Source organism: Gadus morhua, chromosome 4 (genome assembly GCF_902167405.1).
Source record: "Gadus morhua chromosome 4, gadMor3.0, whole genome shotgun sequence".
Taxonomy (NCBI): Eukaryota; Metazoa; Chordata; class Actinopteri; order Gadiformes; family Gadidae; genus Gadus; species Gadus morhua.
Window position 1 is genome coordinate 5753453 of NC_044051.1, and position 23724 is coordinate 5777176.

General features: G+C 50.2%; 1 protein-coding gene across 6 annotated transcripts; it reads left to right on the forward strand.

Annotated features, from left to right (window-relative positions):
• Positions 1–794: 794 nt before the first annotated feature.
• Positions 795–23722, forward strand: ppp6r2a (protein phosphatase 6, regulatory subunit 2a). 6 transcript variants are annotated; one of them, XM_030355276.1, is made up of 24 exons: positions 795–1180; positions 6342–6511; positions 7052–7324; positions 8275–8461; positions 9315–9452; positions 10021–10086; positions 10334–10446; positions 12283–12396; positions 13781–13907; positions 14305–14457; positions 15561–15794; positions 16426–16490; positions 16635–16750; positions 17273–17412; positions 17740–17820; positions 18358–18455; positions 18829–18886; positions 19044–19171; positions 19586–19782; positions 20590–20740; positions 21541–21647; positions 22099–22249; positions 22393–22503; positions 22984–23722. In XM_030355276.1, exons 3-24 carry the CDS (start codon positions 7098–7100, stop codon positions 23027–23029), a joined length of 2808 nt encoding a protein of 935 aa, XP_030211136.1. In that variant the 5' UTR covers positions 795–1180; positions 6342–6511; positions 7052–7097; the 3' UTR covers positions 23030–23722. The 6 variants fall into 6 exon arrangements, with proteins under 6 accessions (XP_030211136.1, XP_030211139.1, XP_030211140.1 ...); XM_030355279.1 differs by having other exon boundaries at positions 21541–21641; XM_030355280.1 differs by having other exon boundaries at positions 796–1180; positions 18376–18455; positions 21538–21647; positions 22984–23721.
• Positions 23723–23724: the final 2 nt, after the last annotated feature.

Here is a 23724-nt window from a genome sequence, read left to right on the forward strand (position 1 = left end):
CACACGCAAACACACACACTCACACAGACATGCACACACATACATGCATGCACAAAATCGTGTCCGTAAATGTACCAAACAGAATAGGCTTCACAGTCCAGAGTAAAATCTGAGGGTGGCGACACAAAACCCTATGACATGACAGCTGAACTGGTAATGTTATAATGTTTACAATATCTCTGCATCTGATCATTGCTGATGTGTGTTGGGCAAACTAGCTTTCCTGTCTGTTTTATTACTGATAAGGGCTCATGGGGTGAGCAAGGGTTTGGTCAGTTTCTGTTTGAGCACTGATTTCCAAATACATTATCAGGTAATCTCGATAGCAACCGAAGGGTATAAGTTCATAAGTTAATAGGCTAATCAGTTCATCAATAATTTTAGCTGACCTCAGTTTTTGGGATATTTTGGATATCACACACCAATATTTTGTGTGTGCTGCTATATAAACCTGGAACTGATTTTGAGGCTGCTGTTAATTAGGAATTATCAGTCGGCTAATATAATCAAATAGCCTTTAAACTTCTAAATAATGTACGGACTATTGTCTTTGAAATTGACACATCTTATTGCACACTGTGTGTGTGTGTGTGTGTGTGTGTGTGTGTGTGTGTGTGTGTGTGTGTGTGTGTGTGTGTGTGTGTGTGTGTGTGTGTGTGTGTGTGTGTGTGTGTGTGTGTGTGTGTGTGCGTGTTGTAAATTGTTTTGCTGAGCTCTCAGAGCTCAGCATACACTCGTTTTATGAAAAAAAGAAAAAGAAAAAGAGAGCGCTCGCTCCCGGGGGCAAAGTAGCCTGCTGCGCGCTCCCGGGACCATGTCGCCATTTTGATTCGAAAAAATATGACTGAGTTTTTCCTGCTTTGCATGCTAAACTTAGACCCGTTTATACATGATTCCGTGTGTTAAGTACACACCGTAAGTAGGTTGATCTCCAGAAGCGGGGGCCGAGCTGTCCGGTGTTAGGGTAACCAGCACGCCACCAGAGAACATTAAGAGTAAGGTTAGCTTAGCTTTAAGTTAGCGCGTGCTGTCGCAGACTGACCCCTTCAAAACAAAACACATACCGCTAGCTGCTAGCGGCTAGCGAGCTAGCACTAACTTAGTACCGCTTCGCCCGACCACCGGCTCATCCACCAAGGGCGACGAGTGCCACAACCGGGGGAGACAGTCTGACTGGAAGGTGAGTTTTGTGTGTTCTGGATATGGCAGTCGACGCCCTAGGTGGATGAGCGGTAGTCGGTTGAAGCTGTACTAAGTTAGTGTTAGCTCGCTAGCTGCTAGTGAGCTAACACTAACTTAGTACCGCTTCATCCAACCACCCGCTCACTCACCGAGGGCGACGAGTGCCGGGCCGAACAACCGGGGACACACTCTGACTTGAAGGGGAGTTTTGTGTGTCCTTGTCGAGCCGTGTGCCCTGAAGACCCTAGCTTGAGTTTGAAAACACTTATTGCCTCATCATCACAAAGTTAAACGTAGTTGTGGAGAACCTAGCCTAACTTAGCGCTGACCAGGTTAACTTAGTTCGCCTGCTGGCCTGGTGATATGATCACACGCCAGGGTGTTTCGCCTAGTTATTCACACAGGCTTCTAGGGAGGGGCACATGTATGCCGAACCGTCCAGTCTGGGTGTTATTCTACGAGCGACTAGCCCCTTGCTGCTCCTGCTACCACCACACCAGCGCTAGCTCATGAGCTAACTTCGCTACCAGAGTCACAGTTCGCCCGTCCAGCGGGGTCTGCTGCCACCACCTCCTTTTTTAGGCAGCAGCAGCAACATCTACTATAGTGAGGCTGACATGTCTGCTGACAACTGGGACGGTGTGCGTGTGGGATGCACTGTGCATTTCAAGTGCAAGTGAACTCCCAGTTTCAGCTCCCCAAGTCACACCATTAAGAGGTTTAAAGAAATGTGTTCTGGGGCTGAAAGTTCGTGCTACTGTCATGGTTAATTACCATGTCCACTTTGGGATCGTTTTTTCGTGCATGTCGTTGTGTAGTAGCGTTGTGGTGAACGATGTTGTACGGGAAAGGCGCTGTGAGTGTCCTCTCTCGGACACGATGTCGAGTCAACTGCCCCTTTTAAGCTTGGACCGCGTTCGTTTGCTCAGGCCAAAGAGTCTCTCAAACTGGCCGGTTAGCGTTGCATAATGTCTCTGTGCAATGGCCGAGGCTTAAAGAGTACTTTGTATTTGTGTATATTGATTTGCTCCGAGGAGTATCAGGACGTTATTTATTGGTTGCTCATCTGGAGTTGGAAGTCAATAGAAATCTGAGCTCCCACCACATGCCAGTCGATGTGCGCACAGCACACCATGCGAAGGCCACAGCAGATCACTTTACATGTCTTGTGCTTCTGGTCTTGTGTCTTAACCAATAAATTACAAAATATAGGAAGGGATGGGTGTAATATATGTGCCATGGTGTGTGTCAAAGTCCAAGTTGTGCAAGTCCAGTAAGCCATGTCTGCTGGGTAAATATGTACATTATTGGAAAAATGTTGATATTTGATGTTATCTATGAATGTTTTATTTCAAGAGCCAGTTATGTGTTTCCTCAACATGCTTACAGGTTGGCCCAGGAAATGTGTCTGAGCGTTTTGAAAGTGTGTCAGACATTCCTGGAACACCATCAAAGTATCGCATGCTGGTGTTATTAAATAAGCAGTTAACAACATTTAATTTGGCTGATTACAAAACACTTCATGGTTTTGTAGGGTTTGTTGAAAAATGGAGGAAGTTCTTCAATTACCTAAATGGCCGTACTTCCATAATCACAGTTGAACATTGCATAAACTCTTCCCTGGGCCTCTCTTTAGAACAAGCACATACAACCATTTTACCACCACCTTAGCAGCAGGTGCTCCTGAGCCACCATAGTTACCAAGTGAGCAAACCTTAACAAACTTGAATAGTGACACAACAATTTAAAATGTATTGAAATGGCCTATGCGTTTCATAGTTGTATGCCGTCGTTATTCTGTCTGCTTTGCTTTTAAAATTATATGAAGTCAGCCAGTAATGAGGTAGATCGCGCCGCTGGAAGCGGAAGATGTGGTGACAGCACTTGATAAAGTTTGAGGGCAGTTAGTGCACAGAGCACGCTTGTGGTTTTGTTTCTGATGTGAAGCAGTTATGCCTATGGTAACTATTTTAGTTTCAGTGCTGTACTCCTTTTGGACCAGGAAAACTGCAAGCTTTTGCATGGCCTGTGGTCTTCTCTTGGCGTCGTGCCGCAAAGCCGTAGAGATATATAGGTCTAGATGTAGCGATAGCGGTATGTTAAGAGTGCTCCACGGTAACTGTTGCCTAGTGGCTCTAGGCACCCAAAACATGTTGTGGTCTCTGGGCGTGCTCTCCCCACCCCCAGCACCACTCTCGGCTAGACTACTTTCACCCTACCCTAACATGGTGGCACACACTTGTCGGTGCTCGACACAATTTGGTTTGGTGAGACTATGTCCAGAAACTTTCCTCAGTAGTTGTGGATTGTTCCAAACGTGCACTGTTGTTTACTTAATTTTTTTTAATCAAATAAATATGTTTGGGATAATAAACATCATGGCTCCAGTTATAGGCTGTCTGAAGTCATTGGCAGTTTGCCCCCCCCACACGTGGGTACCTGGGGCCCTTTAAGCGTTGGCACCGGCCCCCCAACGAGACGAGATCCTCGCTTGGATCATCTCGCTTGGATCGTCGCTTGGATCATCTATACTCGAGTATAGGCCACTCGAGTCATCGTATTTACCAAGCTAATAACCACTTCCGTAACCACTTTTTATGAGGGGGTTATGGGTGGTTTATCATGAATACTAATATGTAACTTATCCATAATAACTGGTTTATTTAATATGTTGCGAAATGTTCCCATGTAGAAGATGGCTGGGATAGATACCTCATTAAACCCGAAGGAAATGTGTGAATTAGGCTCGGATAGTGTTTCAGAAAATAACTTGATGAGGCTGCTGCCCACCTACAACATGGCTCAAGGCCAGCTTATTAGTGGAAGTGGCCGCTGCCAACTCGGCCCCATGTTACTTTGCGTACGGATCACAAGCCGTGATCTGGCTTTGGGGTTTATGTTTGCTACTTGTCGGGACGGGTTAGGTGATAATGCCGGCGGGGGGCAAGTCACTGCATGGGCGAAGCTCTGCAGGGTGTCATTTACCTCATTCATAAAACCAGCTTTCTATGAAGGCTCAACAGATGAGCTGAAGGTGGAACTGGCAGGGACAAAGATTAAGCTAAACCAACGCATAAGAGCCTCATTCATTACCAGTCAGTCTGTTAGGTTTCGACCTTGTTTGTTATGCTTACCCCCGGGTATATCTGCTAATTGATTAGTGGTAGAAATCGTGAGTTAGTGAGGGATGTCGATGCTAGTTCCCCTCTCCAGACCGCACTGACGGAGGTCCGGGCTGGTAGTCTGAGGAAGTACCTTCATTGAAAGCCGAAGCCTGATCTGAGTCGGCATAATCCTGCATGATCTGTGTGTACTTTCGGTTCCATAAGGGTTTGTTACCACTTTGGCTGGATTTAACCCACAGGGGCCTAATTTGCTTCTGCCACCAGATTCATTTGAGTCTTGTTGGCACATTGTAATCATCGTCAAAAAGTCATCAAACTTTATTTACTGTAACTTTCGTTCTGTCTCTCGATCTGGAAGTAAGTATCATGGGACAGCCATACTAAAGTGTGGCGCCAAACGCAGTCTCTCCTCAGGACATCTGGTGCCAGGCGAACTTGTTAATTGTAATAGCAGGGACAGAGCCACACCCGGTGAGTACTGTGGCTGGTTCTAATGAGGTAATTAGGCTGAAAGGGAAACTTCAGAAAATACATTGCTACTTGATTCACGACAGACGTGGGAAAACGTCAGGCTTAACATGACAACTGGTGGTGTATGCTTTTAGTTATCCATGCATTTTTTTATAATACTTGTTAACGGCTTTGTTCATATTTCTAATGTTCAGTAACGCCATTTATATTACGTTCTTAATTTAACTCCTTCTACACGTTTTGCATTCTGCTGCTTATAGAATTCAGAATATTGCCGGCTTAAGATCACATGTGGACTAATGACTAATGTTAAGAGTAGAGAGTTGACAGCCTTCTTCGCATGGGGCCTCATTAACCCGTTGGGCTCCCTGGTAATCCCTCTACAACCTCATACACTACACAATACACACTACACACCTCTCACTTTACGACACACGGGTTCCTGGGCGCACCTAATTGGTCGATAAGGCTCAGACGTGAGGCTGCCCAGATGACACGTTGCATCATGAGAAATCTGAGACGGATCATTAATCTCGTTCTGAGTCGACTCTGGAAGGCCGACCCCGGAACATGCATCCCGGCAGCACGGGGGGTGTGACGGGAAAAACAGGGCTTTACAATGCAAGACTGTTGGGCGAGTGGCGACTTCATTGAACCTTGAAATGTGGCTCTGTTTGGCTAGCTACAGTGAAGAGTGCGTGCTGAATCAAAACTTTGTACTCGCATTGTACTGAGTCAATAAAATGGAGGTCGTTAGTTTTAATGCTTTTCTTTTCTTCCGAATATTTCCCCGCCAGGGACCAAAGAGCGAGACTCTCCCACTTCTATTTTTCTTTATTGGCGACTCGTGAAAGGACTGAAAACAACAATGCTTCTCCTCAACTCGCGCCTGTGGGGAACGGAGTCACTTTGTCCTGGTTTTCAATCGAGCCGTTTATCATGGATCACAGAGTAGAACGTACATACCTGAATGAATGAATACAATGAGAACTCGCACCCCTGACCTTCTCCCGAAACCTCTTTTGAGAGTGTTTTAGGGAGTGTTTGCGGGGGGAAAACAACTTTCGATGACGTGACCCACCTGTAGGATCGTGAAAGAAATGGTATACTCTCATTTACTTCTAATGAACTTAAATACAGTATGCGTCCTTTAAACCAGCTACTAATGCAATACAAATGACTCGTACTTTGTCAAAAGGTATGCAGCAGGCATATAATAATGAATAATATATTTTTTAAAGTTTTACTAAGACCTTACTAAGATTATATTTAGGGCATTTTAGCAGACGCTCTTATCCAAAGCATTACAACGGTTCTCCCACGCTGACGGCGGAGTCAACCATGCAAGCCGACAGCCAACCTTCACGATCAGTCAGGGTGAGGCGTCTTGCTCAGGGGCTCCTCGACACCCGGCTAAGAGGAGCCTGGGAATCGAACCAGCAACCTTTCCGGTTAAAAGTCAAACCCGTTCAGTCTCCTACTGGCAGCCGCCCATGGGTCGCGAGCCGGAGTTTGAAGACCACAGCACTAGAGTAACGGCTTCTTCCCCTATCTCCACCCCAGGTTATGGTGAGCCCTGGGGCGAGTCGTCTTCTAACGAGGCCTACGTTCTGAGCGGAGCCCCATGCTGATAAATGCCGGGCCTCGCCACACTCTCTGCCGTCTGCACAAACACCGATGCCTGCCTGCCCGCGCGGGAGGTGTGAATAAAGATACCCACGTTTCAGCCACTGGTACGTAGAGCCACACGTTGACCCAGTCTTCATCGGGGGGAAACGGTACCTGGACCGAAGCCCCCCCCCCTCAACATGTTATTTGTGTCGTCACTGTGTCAACGGTTGTTTTTAACTTTTGTGTTCTTTATTTTTTGACGAGGACCTTGAGTGTTGAACAGTGGAACTCCAGATTTTTCGTCTTATTCCGCACGGCTGTTAGACGCCGGTCTGCATGGGCTAATTGAGTCAGACTGTTGAGAGAGAGAGACGCACGCACGCGCGCGCGTGCGGAAAGACGGACATGGTAGCGTGCTAACGCGCCACAAGGCCTGTGCATGATCAAATTCAGCCTAACGTCTTGTCGTAGCCTCCTCGTTTAGCGTCGCCACAGCTGGAGCTAACCAACAGCTTTTTCAAATCGGTGTAACGGATGACGGGAGCGACGGTTCGAAAAACAACCCTATGAATCAACTCTTAATCCCGTCCAACCTTTCCTCCCTTCCCTCCACCCTTCACCTCTTCCCCCCCCCCCCCCCCCCCCGGATGTGACCTCCCCAGGGCCGTGCCCCCCGCCCCGGCGGCCGCCGCCACCACCGCCGCCACCATGTTCTGGAAGTTCGACCTGCACACCACCTCCCACATCGACCAGCTGCTGGACCGGGAGGACGTGACGCTGCGGGAGCTGATGGAGGAGGACGACGTGCTGCAGGAGTGCAAGGCCCAGAACCGCCGCCTGCTGCTCTTCCTCTCCCAGGACCACTGCATGCAGGAGCTGGTGGAGCTCATCACCACCGAGCCGCCCGTCGAGCTGGAGGAGCGCAGCCGCTTCAAGTGAGTCAGCGTTAGGGGGGCGGGGGGGGGGGCCGTCTCTGGGGAGCGGATCTATGACCCGCGATCGTCCTGCGTCTCTCCAACCGGGATGGTGGGAGCCTCTACTAGCCGTGTGGGGGGAGATTGTGTTTACACGTGTTTTGTTTGACGAAGAAAAAAACTTGAGATTGCATTTGAACAGCAAACGGTGTTATGAATTTTGGGTTAAAAGTGTCTGTCTGTCATTCATTCATTCATTCATTCATTCATTCATTCATTCATTCATTCTGTCCCTGAACTTAAACCTCATAACTCTTAACATGTTAATTCCGTGCTCTTCCAGTTTAACTAGTTTACATAATTGCGTGCCAGAATTCTGAGGAAATACCCTCATTGAAATCCGAAGCCTTTTGATGTCTTGGCATGATCCAGCATTGACTGTGCTGTGTGTACATTTGCTTCCACACATTTACATGAAGCCGGATTTGCATTTTCTTTTTTTTGCGCTGCACGATTAGAAAAACAGCTATATTTAACTGTTTTTGGTTAGCAAATATTCTTTGTACAGATATTTTTAGTAGTTTAGTTTATTTATCTACTTTATTTCAAGTATATTTTGTGTGCAGGGAACTTGCAAATTAAGAATTTCATTGCCCAGTGCAAACTATGTTTCCATTGTGTATATGACAATGATCGATCTTGTATCTTGTATTATGGAAAAAATCGTATTCACGATTATTTTGGTCAATATTGAAACACGTTTATTCCAACGATTATTTTTGAGTTGAAAACATAATTTCTCTCAAAAAAAACAAAAATTATAAAATAATGTACAAATATGTACCCAGCTGTTCAAATTCTATAAAACATTTTAAGAATGAAATTAATGTATAAAAAAAAAAAGAACAGTAGTTTAGGGTTAGGACAAGCCGTGCTCCCGTCATTGTCCTCGCTCCGTGTTCTCCCCGCAGGTTCCCCAACATCGCCTGTGAGCTCCTCACCGCCGACGTGTCCATCATCAACGACAAGCTGGGCGGGGACGAGTCTCTCCTGGAGATGCTCTACCACTTCCTGGAGCAGGGCCAGCCCCTTAACCCCCTACTGGCCAGCTTCTTCAGCAAGACCATCGGTAATCTCATTGCCAGGAAAACAGAACAGGTAAGGGTGGCATGAGGGAAAACGCTTCAACGGCAAACTGCCTTTCTCCGACCCCCCCTCGTTTGCCTCTCCCCTGACCTGTTCGGCCGAAAGGTTGAATTGAATCACACCGTGAAGACTACTGCCAGCTACACAGTAGTGTGCACATTCTGCGCTTGATGCAGGCGCTAGTCTCGTGGTGCTAATCTCGTGGCGCTAGTCCCTCCCACCCACTGTGCTGATTGGCTGGTTGTGTGCTAGCAGACACACAACCAATCAGAGGCCAGGAGCCGAGGGAGGGAGGGAGGGAATCATGTAAATAGTAATTTTTGTTTATTTGTACATAGTTATTTATAGTATTTTTTCATTTCAGTTTTGGTGTATTTACCATTGCATTTTTAACTTTTTAAGTAAAAATAAAAGCCAAAACACTTTGTTTTTTAGCTTTTGTTTACAGTATGCATTTTGGGTAGCCAAAGGGCTTTTATAGAGTCTCCAAAAGGATCCTGACCAACACGAATGGACATATCATTACATAAAAGGAGCTGGAGACTTTATCTTTATATGCTTTGTTGATCTGCTTTTACACGCAGCATCACAAGACCTAGGGCTCAGTAGTGTTTCCAAGGGATATGGAGTTACTCAAGGTACTACAATCAGCTTGGTTTTAGAGGTGTGTGTTACCGGCCTGAAAGAAAAACAATATTGTAGCCTTCCCAGCACTGTGTCAGTACATGATACAGTTATTCTGATAATGTCATACAATTCTACAGGTTCTCAGCTTTCCAAAGAGACCAAGCATGTGATTAGAGGTCATACTATGAAGGAGCAGTGCTCTCTAGAGTATTGACGGATCCAAACTTTTCCTTGCCAGGTAATTTCCTTCCTGAGGAAAAAAGAAGGCTTCATCGGCCTGGTGCTGAATCACATCGACGCGTCGGCCATGATGGATCTACTGCTGCGCCTCATCAGCTGCGTAGAGCCCGCCCCCTTGAGGCAGGAGGTCCTCGTGGTGAGTGCTCTCTCACTGACTCCCACTATGACTCTCTCTCTGTCAATGACTCTCTCACTCTCTCTGTCAGGGATTCTCTCTCTCTCTCTGTCGCTGACTCTCACTCTGTCGCTGACTCGCACTCTCTATGTTAGTGACTCTCTTTGTCGCTGTCTCTCTCTCTGTCGCTGACTCTCTGTCACTGACTCTGTCGCTGACTCTCACTCTGTCGCTGACTCTCACTCTGTCGCTGACTCTCACTCTGTCGCTGACTCGCTCTGTCGCTGACTCTCACTCTGTCGCTGACTCACTCTGTCGCTGACTCTCACTCTGTCGCTGACTCTCACTCTGTCGCTGACTCTCTCTCCTTCTGTCTTTCTCTGTTGCTGACTCTCTCTCACTGACTCTCTGTCACCGACTGGCAAAGGCTCTTTCCGTCTCTCTTTTGGCCTGTCTCTCTCTGCCTCACTGTCTAACTCTCTGTCTGTCTATCTGCGACTCTGTCGCTCTGTCTGTCCCTTCCTCCCTCCCACCTGTCTAACTGCGTGGCTCTGACTCTGTCCCTAACAATGTCTTTCTCCTCTGCCAGTGGCTGAATGAGGAGAAGCTGATCCAGAGGCTCATAGAGCTCATCTATACGGGCAAAGATGAGGAGGTGAGATATAAAACGTTGATATAAAACCAATAGATAAGTATCATCCTGCATTGTAATTAAAATGTCCCTTTGCACGAAAATATATTGGGTCTTCGGGAAAGGTTGGAGGAAGAGTCTGGGATATATATATATAGTAGAATACACTGTACATACTACTTCCTATGTTGTACTCGCCATGGATTCAGTCTCAAGTGATGGAGCTGTCGGCCCTAACGACCTCACTCCTTCCACGTTCCCTCTCCTCCAGAGACAATCGAACGCGTCCCAGACACTCTGCGACATCATCCGCCTTAGCAGAGACCAGGCCAATCAGATGCAGGAGAACGTCGAGCCCGACCCGCTCCTGGCCGTGCTGGAGTCGTAAGTGACGGCGGGGCCACGCCCTGAGGGGGGGGGGGGGGGGGGGGGGGGGGGTGGGTCCTAGGCTCACGGAGGCTATGGCAGGGGGGGCTACACAGCCTCGTTGATGCAGACGTCAAGTTTGACTGGGAACTTTGAGGTTTTGTCAGTCTTTCTGTCTGTCTCTGTTCCACTCTCACTTTCTGTCTGTCTCTCGCTTACTGTCTCTGTTCCACTCTCTTTCTTTCTGTTTGTCAGTCTTTCTGTCTCTCGCTTGCTATCTCTGTTCCACTCTATCTTTCTGTTTGTCAGTCTGTTCCACTCTCTCTTTCTGTCTTTTTCAGTCCTTCTGTCCTGTCTCACTTGCTAACTCTGTCCCTCTCGCTATTTCTGTCTGTCTGTCTGTCTGTCTGTCTGTCTGTCTGTCTGTCTGTCTGTCTGTCTGTCTGTCTGTCTGTCTGTCTGTCTGTCTGTCTGCAGTCTTTCCATCCGTCTGTTTGGCAGTCCTTCTATCTGTCTCTCGCTAGCTAGCTCTGTTCCGCTCTCGCTTTCTGTCTGTTTGGCAGTCTTTCTATCCGTCTCACGCTAGCTAGCTCTGTTCCACTCTCGCTTTCTGTCCGTCTTTGTTTGTTACTTGTTTTCATTTTTGGTCTGTCTCATTACTCTTTCGCTCTTTCTCTGTCGCTCTCTCCCTCCCTGTTTTCCCATCATTGTGGGTCAAAGGGATTTATGTGTTTTTTGAAGTTGGTCCGTTGTTGAGTGAGAGCGTTTTAGCCACATTGAAACGTTCTGCAATTTAGCCTTATGGGGCAATATCCCAGACGATGTACTGCCTGTGAAAGGGCTTGTTTTGTCCACTGACAGGCTCAGACTGTTATTATAAGTGTCTGTAAGCATGAGGGAATGAATCCATCCCAACAGGGAAATAGAAATGTTACCGTGCCAAAACCAAGTCTTGCTCATTAATGTCTCTGAAATCTCACGAGAGTTGTCTTGGAGTAACGGAGGTGTGAGTGAGAGTTGGAGAGAGGAGTGCTGGCAGGAGTTTGTTGTGTTGGGATGACGGAAAGCTCAGTGTAGTGTCATCTAAAATAGTTGGGTGGAGGAGGGTTGAGATTGTAATGACAACGGGGGCACTTTCTGCCACAATTCGACTCTTCGAAGTGCAAGATTTCAGAGCGAGACCTCTTCTGGAGCGAGACTTGGTTAGACAGACATGCAGGATCAAGCAAAAGGAAAAGAAAGACGTATTAATTCTCTGTAGGGATCCTTTCCATAATGTTGTCAGACGCTTGTAATACAATCTGAGACGCACAGCGGCTGAAACAAGCCCTTTTAGAGGGCAACACTGGACACCACATGGATACAGGTTCATAAAAACCTGACAGACAAATGAAAGCGCTGTATCAAACATCTAGCGAAGTGGAGTACAAACTTTTAAGTGGAATAACGACCTGAAGGTGATGTCTTGACATTAGATGTGTATATTATTTATGTTGTTATTATTTTACGCACTTATTCTATGTTGTACGTCCTTGCACTTAGAAACAGTACCTAGCATTGTGTAGCATCTTATCTCATCTTTGTTGTATATGGGGAATGGGTTAACCAATCGATTGTTAATGCTTGGCACTTGTTTCTTTGGACATCCTTAATCTACCGACAGCTATATATGTGTGTGTGTGTGTGTGTGTGTGTGTGTGTGTGTGTGTGTGTGTCGTTTTGGATAAAAGCGTCTTGTATGCCCTGAATGTTAGTGTCAGCATATCCCCTTCATGCTTCTTCGCTGTCATACCAGCCTTGTGTGTCCCGTGAGCCACGGTCTTACCCCCTCTCCCCTCGTCCCCTTCCCCCCAGACAGGACAGTGTGGCCGGGCTCCTCAAGTCCATGTTCGAGGGCGACCGCAACGAGGCGGCCATCGTCAACGGAACTCAAGTGCTCCTCACCTTGCTGGAGACCAGGAGGTCAGGGTAGGTCTGAGGCTGCTAGGACCGGGGGGTTTGGGAACAACGAGTGGTAGTTCGGGAGGTAACCGGAAGGTCGCCGGTTCGATCCCCGGCTCCTCCTAGCAGAGTGTCGAGGTGTCCCTGAGCGAGACGCCTCACCCCTAACTTGCTCCCGACGGGGTTGGACGTCGCCATGTGTGTCCGACGCCGCCGTCGGCGTGTGTACGTGCGTGTGAATGGTTGTAAGTCGCTTTGGACAAAAGCCATTTGTGAAATTTTCCCTGCATATAAGCCGCTCAGTTTTCGGGTTCTTTTGGTTTCTAGGACATCAAACAAAGCTGCAATCTGATCAGACGCATTAACCGAGGGGGTCGGCGTGAGCTGGGTCAAAGTCGGTCGTGGTTGGACTTTGAGAGCAGTGTCTGTTACGCCGAGTGCACCGCCGACGCCTCTGTGTGAACACGTTGGTAACGCCGGCAACAGCGACGCTGAATGCCCATCTGCTTTAGAAAGAGTGGGAGGAGGGAGGGGGAGAGAGGGAGGGAGGGCGGGTGGGAGGGAGGGGGGGGGAGACTGTCTTGTGACTATAGGGTCAAAGTGACAACCCCGAGCTCTATGGAAACATTGCATCAGGTTGCGTTGAAACCGCACGCACCACCTGCTGTGAAGCACTGCCAAAAGACAGGCAGACGACAAAACAGGCCAGATCATGTTCCTGTCATTCACTTTTCAATTCAACCTATGTTTACTCAGGCCTTAATCCCAGTTACAGTCTCGAAGGCTTAACACGCCGTAGATTTATGACACCGTCCTGACCCTAACCCACGGGCTACAGCGCGAGGATTGGAACAACTCCCTGAATAAGCATGGAGGAAATCTTGAGAAGGAACGCAGAGTTGGGGTTCCCTCCTTCCAGGGATGATCAGGAGGGAAACTGGGGGTTCACCGTAGACACAGAGTAATACCAGCAAACATTTTAAGAAGATTCGTGTAAGAAATATGATTTTGGTCGATGGTGGTGATTCAAATGTTCATAAAAGCCTATCAATAGAAAACCAGAATCCTATCGATAAACATTGGTGTGTTCCGTTGTAACTGGGGCGTCGGGATTTCCGAGTGTACATAACGACAGCGTTCGCAGTGGTGAAAGCTGTAGTTGTATACAGTTCATTAGCAATTCTGGCGTATAAATGTGGTAAATCCGTCGTGCACACAGTACTGTCCGACGTTTATCTTGGGACATGTTACGTTATTGTATTCTGGAAGATGTCGGGCTAAGTAACGCATCAACCGGTGTTGCCGAAACTGGCTAACCTGGTCGGAAATGCTATTGACTTCCGATTGTATACGTAGCGCAGCATTTGTCGGAAAACCGTTAAACAACCGATGACGTTCTTGTGTCCCGCAGGTTGGAAGGGCTGATGGAGCTCTACTCTCAGGGTTACGAAAGGTCTTACACTGTCAACAGCAGTATTTTACACGCCATTGAGCCCCATCTAAAGGACTTCCACCAGCTTCTCCTGGACCCCCCCAAGGTAAGGCCCCCCACCCCCCCCCCCCCCACACCGCCTCTCGAGGTCGGCCAATCAGGAGCTCTTGCCGCCCCCACCTTCCCGCCCAGACTCCTTTTAAGACCGTTGATGAGATCGCTGTGTAATTTGAAGAACATGCTAATGACCGAAAGAGCTTTTTCCCACCGTCGATAACGATTAGCTTACGTTTTAATGGAACGCCTGCAAAACTCTTGCGCCTCTTTGTCGGAACACAAATCGCTTTTTGTTCAGACAAAAATCTTGTGTCTCTAGTGGTTGACCTTTCATCAGCGAGTGTGACGTTGACATTGCTGTCGTGTGCACGTCGTCCGGTTCGAGTCCTCGTGCATCGGGTGACTGCTGATGAACGCTAACGCGCTCTTTTCTGTCACCGCAACAGAAAAGTGCAATATTGACGACGGTGGGCCTCCTGGAGGAGCCGCTGGGCAACGCCCGGCTCCACGTAGCGCGCCTGGTGGCCGCCCTGCTGCAGACCAACTCCCCCAGCGTCTGCATGGAGCTCTGTCGGCTGTCCTCCATGGACCTACTACTGGTACGGCCTGTCTGTCTGTCTGTGCGTGTGTCTGTCTGTTTCTCTCTCTCTGTGTCTGACTTTCTGTCTCTCTGTCTGTTTCTCTGTCTGTCTGTTTCACTGTCTGTTTCTCTGTCTGTCTGTTTCACTGTCTGTCTGTCTGTTTCAATGTCTGTCTGTCTGTTTCTCTCTCTGTCTGTCTGCCTCTCTGTCTGTCTCTCTGTCTGTTTCTCTGAGTGTCTGTTTCACTGTCTGTCTGTCTGTTTCTCTGTCTGTCTGTTTCACTGTCTGTCTGTCTGTTTCACTGTCTGTCTGTCTGTTTCTCTGTCTGTTTCTCTCACTGTCTGTCTGTCTGTTTCTCTGTCTGTTTCTCTCTGTCTGTCTGTTTCTCTCTCTCTCTGTCTGTTTGTCTGTCTGTTTCTCTCTCCCTCTGTCTGTTTGTCTGCCTTTTACACTCTGTCTCTCTCTCTGTTTCTCTCTGTCTGTCTGTTTCTCTCTCTCATTGTCTCTCCCTCACCCATTGTCTCCTCTAGCTTGTTTGCTCTGTCTTTCCGTCTCCCTCTGGCTATCTCTGTTTCACTCTTACTCTCCGTCTCCCTCTGGCTATCTCTGTTTCACTCTTACTCTCCGTCTCCCTCTGGCTATCTCTGTTTCACTCTGTCTCTCCGTCTCCCTCTGGCTATCTCTGTTTCACTCTGTCTCTCCGTCTCCCTCTGGCTATCTCTGTTTCCCTCTTACTCTCCGTCTCCCTCTGGCTATCTCTGTTTCACTCTTTCTCTCCGTCTCCCTCTGGCTATCTCTGTTTCACTCTTTCTCTCCGTCTCCCTCTGGCTATCTCTGTTTCACTCTTTCTCTCCGTCTCCCTCTGGCTATCTCTGTTTCACTCTTTCTCTCCGTCTCCCTCTGGCTATCTCTGTTTCACTCTTTCTCTCCGTCTCCTTATCAGTCTTCTTGTTTGTCTCATTCCTCTTTTGTTACTCTCATCGCTCTGTGTGACATGCTGTGCTCTCCCTCCGTCACACTTTGTCTGTATCAGGCAGGGAAGCACCGACCCCTGATACACCGATAGATAAGATAGATGAACTTCCTCTTCCCCTCTCTCTCTCTCTCTCCCTCCCCTCCAGGATCTGTTCTTCAAGTATTCCTGGAACAACTTTTTGCACTTCCAAGTGGAGCTGTGCGTAGCGTCCGTCCTGAACCACCCGTCGGGGGAGGACCGGCCCAACGTGGGCCTGCAGAACCACAGCGAGCCCTCCCCCGCCGCCGCCCAGCCCGAGCCCCCGGCCCAGGAGGACGGAGGGGAGCCGGCCAAGCCCGCCGACCCCGAGGGCTCCACCCACAGCACACTGGTGTCCCATGTAAGTGCCCCCCCCCTACTCCTCCTCCTCCATCACCAGAACTCCTCCATGGAGCGGCCATTTTGTTTTTTCGTTAATATAAGAGTTAGATTTCGGGGGTCGACAATAACTACTTATTATCGACGATAATCGATAATAACATTTTTTACAATATCAATATTTTTTCGTGCCACTTCATAGAAAACATGTCCTTAGCATCGTAGCATAATAAAAATATAGTAAAAGTCGTATTTTGTGGTTCCTCATGTATTTGGCGTAAAACATGACGAAGTGAAATGGAGGACTAGATCACAAGATTGTGATTATGGAATGTTACAATCACTCTGATTGGCTTAGGATACAGCCAATGAGGCACAGTTAATCAGCAGCGTTAGGAGAGTAGAGTCAGGTTAGATAACACAATTTGGCAGAATATTATTTTAAGCAATTATGTTTTGAGGCTAATGATATACATTTTTCGTGTGAAACGGATCCCTGTTGATGACTTAAAATCAGGATTTAAATTTGTTTTTTGTTCAGTATCTCTATGGGCAGCCTATGGATATATGTACAGGCTAAGGGAGTGAGCATCAGCGCGTTCCCCGTGAGAAGGAATGATGAAACTAATCCTGTTTTTTTTCCGCTCCCTCAGCTCTTCCAGACGTGTCGGTTGGTGCAGAGGATTCTGGAAGCCTGGGAGCAGAACGATAAAATACAGTAAGACGCTCCTCTGAGGTTCTTCAGAAGGTGTGTGTGTGTGTGTGTGTGTGTGTGTGTGTGTGTGTGTGAGATCTAAGCCCATTAGGTTAGTGTACCGTGCTTTTCCCATAGAATTTCACCGTTGGTGTGTGTCAATCACAGATCCGAGGGCGGAGCTAGGAGAGGCAACATGGGTCACCTGACCAGGATATCCAACATGGTGGTCCAGAATCTGGAGAAGGGCCCGGTCCAGATCCAGATGGCCGACCTCATCAAAGGTAGGCGGAGACGCCACCATCAAAAAAGCCGTCGCAAGCACCTCAGAGCACGTTCAAATTGGCCTTCGGTTCTCCGAACATCCTCACTGTACCGACCGTGATGTGTTGTTTCTCTCTTCTGACAAATGTACTTATTGTAAGTCGCTTTGGACAAAAGCAAATGTAGGCCACCCTGGTGGCTCACTGAGTAGAGCTCGTACCGTGTGGGCTCAGTCCTGAAAGCAGCGGCCCGGGTTCGAATCCAGCCCGGGGTCATTTGCTCCATATCCTCCCCTCTATCTCCCATACCGTCCTCTCTGTCTCACTCTATAAAAATGAATAAAAAATCACCCAAAAAATGTGAATGTCAATGCAATTCAGCATTGCTGTAAAACCGTGTATGATTTTAATACATTTCTATCTTTCTCTCTCTCCCTTACTTTATCTCTTTCTCTTTCTATCTTCCTCTTTCTCTTTCTCTCTCCCTCTCTCTTTCTCTCCCCCTCTCTCCCTCCCCCCCTCCCTCCCGGCGTTCTGTCTCAGGAGGTGACTCTGCGTCGCCGAGCACGGAGCCGTCTAGTGTCTCCTGTCCTGCAGAGCTGCCCGACGACTGCAGGGGGCGCTGGGAGAGCTTTGTGGACGGCACCCTGCGGGAGACCAACCGGAGGAATACTGTGGACCTGGTGAGAGAGAGCCCCCCCCCCCCCCCCGTCGGCCCCCCCGCCACCGCAGCCCTCTTGACACGCCCCTGACCTTTGACCCGCAGTCGACCTGAAATAAACGCAGACTGGTGTTTTAGCTCGGAGTTTGTGCGTCGTCCTTGAAACGACTTCTTTACACGCCTTAACTAACTGTGTGTGTGTGTGTGTGTGTGTGTCTCTCTCTCTCCCTGGGTGTCTCTCTGCGTGTGTGTATCTCTGTCTCCCTGGGTGTCTGTCTCCCTGTGTGTGTGTGTGTGTGTGTGTGTGTATCTCTGTCTCCCTGTGTGTGTGTGTGTGCGTGTGCCTCAGGTGAGCACCCACAACATGCACTCCTCCAGCGAGGACGACGACATGGAGAGCCCCTTCCCCAACGACCTCTCGCTCCAGCAGGTAGGAGTCCGGGGGTCCCGTCGCCGCGGCAACGTAGGGCTTGGCCAGGGGTCGGCGCGGAAAGCAGCGCTGTTGGCACGGTCACCGCGGGGACAACGATGATCGCCATTAATAGTCTTGATTAAAAAAAACTAAAGAAAAAACTGTTGAAATGAATTAAAAATCAGGCTGAATGTTGTTAGAACTACAGACATTTCAAGAACGGTTCCGGACTGAACTGGTTTCCCCTTCTCTGGGGTTTCAACGCTCCTGTTCTGATAATGTTAAGGGCACGCGTCTCCTCATCGTCATCAAATTAGACTTAACAACAACATCCTGATTCCATGGCGATGTAGCACCATTCAAAGACCCCAAAGTGATCGTAATGCTTCATAATGGGCCAGCCCCCCCGCCACCACCACCACCCCCGGTGTAGAGGAGGGTTGGAGGCGGTTAAGGCTGCAGGCCGCACCAGGGTCTTTCTGGGGAGGGGGCGGGCAGCGGTTGTGTTGCGTTGATGTTGTTTTGTAAGTGAGCAGCTGTTACCGCCGCCCCTAGGCGTTCTCCGACTACCAGATCCAGCAGATGACCGCCAACTTTGTGGATCAGTTCGGCTTCAACGACGAGGAGTTCAGCGAGCACGACGAGAACATCAAGTACGTCGTCGTCCCCCCCCCCCCCCTCCCCTCCCCCGGACAGAGGATCGCAGATCTGCTGCTCATGTCTTAGGGCTCTACGATCAAACGTGCACGCTAACACGGTCGTCGGGCACTCTTACGTAGTCGTTGTGCTCTCTTGCATAGAGTGAACATTCACGACAAGCGTGCACTCTTACATAGTCGTCGTGCACTCTTACATAGTCGTCGTGCACTATTACATAGTTGTGCACGCTTACATAGTCGTTGTGAACTCGATGGTAATGAGGGATTCAAAAAGAAGGGTGAATGGCTGTCTCTGTGTAATGGTTTGTATAAAATGTGTTGCCGGTGCGTTGTTTAACCCACTTCTCTCCTCTGTTCTCCTCCACAGTGCTACGTTTGACCGAATTGCCGAAATCAATTTCAATCTAGATGCTGACGATAATAGTGTAAGTGTTTGAACCGCTGTGATCCTACATCAGGGCTTCATGATCCACGCACGTACCTTCATGAATGTTTGTTTTGCCGTGCTTTGTACCTTTTTAAGATGTGTATTTGTGGCAAGATGTATGAATCAACAAAGACGATGTGTGTGCGTGCCAACAGGCCAACGCGGCCGCGTTCGAGGCGTGCTGTAAAGAGAGGATACGCCAGTTCGACGACGCGGACGAGGAGGAGGACATCTGGGAGGACAAGGAGATCAACTATGCAACGCAAGCAAAGTCCAGAACGAGGTAGGCCCCGGCCCCCAGTGGGTCTGTCACTCAAAGTCCAGAACGAGGTAGGCCCCGCCCCCCAGTGGGTCTGTCACTCAAAGTCCAGAACGAGGTAGGCCCCGCCCCTCAGGGCTCTGTCATTCAAAGTCCAAAACGAGTTAGGCCCCGCCCCCAGTGGGTCTGTCACTCAAAGACCAGAACGAGGTAGGCCCCGCCCCCCAGTTGGTCTGTCACTCAAAGTCCAGAGCGAGGTAGGCCAAACGATGCTCCCATTGGGTGGTCCTCTGAGTCAGTCATTGTGTTAAACCCGCCCCCCCTAGTTCGATAAACGATGCTGATTGGCCGAACTCAGGCCAGGTCTGCAGAGACTGTCTGAACCTTCTTGGGGTTACTAGGTTCTCCATGTATGACCTTCTTGGGGTTCACCTCCAGGTTCGGGGTGTCCAGCACAACGGAGGGCAGCTCCAGGGGCAGCCTGGAGAACGGGGGCGACCGGGACACGGGCTCCGGGTCCGGCTCGGACGAAGAGGAGGAGGAGGAGGAGGTGGAAGAGGAGGGGGAGGAGGAGGGGGAGGAGGAGGAGTCCACGCAAACGCAGCAGGAGCAGCAGCAGCAGCTCTCAGACGCAGGTAACCCCACGCCCCAACCCCACCCACTCCAACACCATCACCCCAACCCCACCCACTCCAACACCATCACCCCAACCCCACCCACTCCAACACCATCACCCCACCCACTCCAACACCATCGCCCCACCCACTCCAACACCATCGCCCCAATCCCACCCACTCAAACACCAACACCCCACCCTCCACCAACCCCACCCACTCCAACACCCCACCCTCCACCAACCCCCCGAGCCTCTTTTACATTCAATTGTATTTGTATTGCTCCTACTCACAGGTACAGTCTCAAAGGGCTCAGCTCAGGTTGTATATCTATGAACCACTAGAGGGCAAGAAGTAAACTCTCCCGCTTAGCAAGGAAGGAAGCTAGGGAAGGACCGCAGAGTCGGTGCTATAATTGACAGACACACATGCATACATACACATGCATACAAGCAAAACAGCTTTTACAGTCAGGAGATGCATGGGGGGTTCAAACCCACTCCCTTTGGGACTGCTGTCGTTTACATTCAGGGCATGTAGCGGGCACTTTTATCCAAAGCGATTTAACAATAAGCACGTTTGTCCGAAGAAAGACAAACAACCATATATCGCCGTCGGTACAGTAAGGATGTTCATAGATCCAAGCTCTAACAATCGCTAGGTTAGCCCGTTCTCCGTACGCAACAGAGATAGCTAGGATAAGACGATACACGATGACTAAGTTAAGTGCCAAAACAGAGACATGTCCGGACATCGGCTTAAGAAGAAGGCCGGTCTTGACGTGGTGACTCTGACACTTTGTGTGTGTGTGTGTGTGTGTCCCCGTAGCTCCGAGCTGGACGGCCAGCTTCGGGGAGGCAGGGGGCCCCACGACGACGTCCCCGTCCCCGGCGGGCTGGGAGGCAGCGGGGGGGAGCCCGGGAGACTCTCAGCAGGGGACCGGCTGGGCCAACTTCACCCAGTTCCAGCCCTTCTGCGGGTGAGCGCCCACGCCTCGAGACGGGGCGCAGCGCAGCTAGTGGTCCAGCAGAGGACCTGCTTGGGCCTCAGTCCGGTCCAGTGCTCCGGTCCAGGGTCGTGAGCCTCAGTCCGGTCCAGTGCTCCGGTCCACGGTCGTGAGCCTCAGTCTGGTCCAGTGCTCCGGTCCACGGCCGTGAGCCTCAGTCCGGTCCAGTGCTCCGGTCCACGGTCGTGAGCCTCAGTCCGGTCCAGTGCTCCGGTCCACGGTCGTGAGCCTCAGTCCGGTCCAGTGCTCCGGTCCACGGTCGTGAGCCTCAGTCCGGTCCAGTGCTCCGGTCCACGGTCGTGAGCCTCAGTCCGGTCCAGTGCTCCGGTCCACGGTCGTGAGCCTCAGTCCGGTCCAGTGCTCCGGTCCACGGTCGTGCTCCGGACTGGACCGGACTGAGGCTCAAGTAGCTCCAGCTAGAAGGCTTCAGTCCAGTTCAGGAGCAACTCCACTGGAACGGATTACTGGACCGGATTACTGGACGGGACTGAGGCTCACTAGCTGAAAGCTGCTCAAGCACAAGTCGATATTTGCCGAAAGTCTGTTTTTTAGATTGCATTTTCTCAGATTTATGTTCTGTTATCATGATTTTGAGCGGTCGGTCGGTGTTAACGTGTCCGGTCAGTGTTAACGTGTCCTTAACGTGTCCGTTTGTCCGGTCGGTGTTAACGTGTCCGTTCGTCCGGTCGGTGTTAACGTGTCCGTGCGTCCGGTCGGTGTTAACGTGTCCGTGTGTCCGGTCCGTGTTGACGTGTCCGTGTGTCCTGCAGCAGCCAGGCTGGCCCTAGGTGCAGCTCTCCTGTGGACTCGGGAGTCGCAGACAAAGAAGCCAAACACAACCAGGACAAGAGCGGACCTGCTGCTGCTGCTACTGGTGAGGGTGAGTGAGAGGGTGAGAGTGGGTGAGGGTGAGGGTGAGAGTGGGTGAGGGTGAGTGAGAGTGTGTGTTAGCGTTTGAGTTTGAGAGAGTAAAGGGCTGATTTTGGTTCCACGTCGACGCAACCCAAGGACCAGGCAGACGCTTCGACGCAGTCGTGAACCTCTAACCCTTCCATTGCGTTGACATGGAGCCATAATCAGCCCTTTAGTGTGTGAGAGTCAGTGAGTGCATTAGTGGGGGTGAGTGAGTGAGGGTGAGTCTGTGAGTGAGGGTTAGTGTGAGTGAGAGCTAGTTGGTGAGTGTGAGTGACTTGGGAGTGTGTGAGTCTTGACTTTTTAACCCTAAAGTTTCCCGCTCGTGCTTCTGCAGTCCCCCTCTAAAGTTTCTCCCGGACCCCCGGGATGAGTCCGTACCTCGGCCCAGCTTGACGTGTGTCCGTCTGTCTCCTCAGGAGCGGCGCCAAAGCCCCCCCCCGCCGCGTCGGACAGCAGCCCCCCCCGCGCCTCCGTCGGCGTGGCGGGAGACACGGCGACGGCGGCGACCGTCGCCATGGTAACGGAAGACGCTGCCGTCCCGACCGACGAGCAGAAAGACCTCAAGAGGTGGGTCCGGCCCCCGGTACCACGGAGGGGGGGGGGGGGGGTCAGGGGTCCTGGCTGCTCTCTGACCCCCCCCCCCTGACCAAAGTGTGTGTGTGTGTGTGTGTGTGTGTGTGTGTGTGTGTGTGTGTGTGTGTGTGTTGCAGTGAGGAGAGCCCCCTCTCCCTGGAGAAGCTCTCCCTTGCGGACCCCCCTGTGATGGCCGCTGAGCAGCCGTGTTCTGCCGACGCGCCGCCGAGCGCGCAGGCCGACAGGAAGTAGGTGTCCCACGGCCGCGCTTTGAGGCTCCGCCTTTTTTTTTTCCGTTTTCACCTTTCGTTTTTTTTTGTTACTTTTCTCTTCATTAGGGGTCCAAGCCAACAGGTTGGATCCCTGTTGTTTTTGTAGCGATTTTTTTTTTAATTATTATTATTCGAAAAATACACATTATAAAAATGATCTTTATTTTCATTTTCTCTTTTTTATTCATCAATTTTTTTTTTTTTTTTTTTTTATTTCTTATTTTTACTCATTTGCTTTGAATATTTTCTTTCCCCTCTTAATTCATTTTTTCTTTTCATATATAACCTTTTCCACTTCTACTCCTTTTCCTTCTACAATTGTATTACTCCATTTATTTTTTAGTGTTCATTTTTCTCCCTGTCCTGTTTATCTGTCTCCCGTTGCTCCTCTGTCCTCTGCCTGAGTGAAAGCCCCTAAGGACCCCCACGTCTCTAACCTCTCCCCCCCCCACCCAGGGAGGACCCCAAGCCGGCCGAGGTGTCCGTGAACGGGCCCGTCTGAGAGCGCGCGCCCGGAGGTACGCCACCCGCCCCACCCCACCGTCTCCCCCATCCCTCCCCCCCCCCACCCCCGTCCCGGAGGTCTGGCCGCGTCCTGGACCCCCGGACCGGGTAGGAGCGCGTCCCGGGTCAGACCCCGACCGACCCGGGAGGAGGAGGAGGAGGGGGGGGGGGGAGAGGGGGACAGAAATCCCACAAAGCAGAAAAAATAAAGTAAAAAGAAACAAGCCTCCGCCGCCAATCTCTGGGTTTTTAAAAAAGGACTGACTCACTCTGCCACCTCATTGGACCTGGACACTGCCAATCAACAGCCCCCCCGGCGCGAGGAGGCGGGACGATGTACAAAATCAAAGAGGCAAGGCGGAGATCGAACCGCGACCCCCCCCCCCGCGGTCCGAGGAGCCGTCTGCTGAAGCCAGTTCCATTTTATGTTCCTCTTCCTCCTTCGGCCTTTCCCCCCCCCACGGTGTCCCACCTCCAGAGCGGGTCCAGGGGCTCTTCTGTATGTAGCAACAGTCTCCAAGGAACACAGCCCAGCATCTAAACAGCATTCCCTCTCTTCCCTCTGTCCCTTCTTTCTCCTCTCCCTCCTCCTTCCCCTCTCTTCCTCCTCCGCCCCCTCTTGCTCCTCTTCCTCCTTCGCCTCCCTCTATCTCCTCTTCATCCTTTCTCCTCTCCCTCCCACTCTTCCTCTCC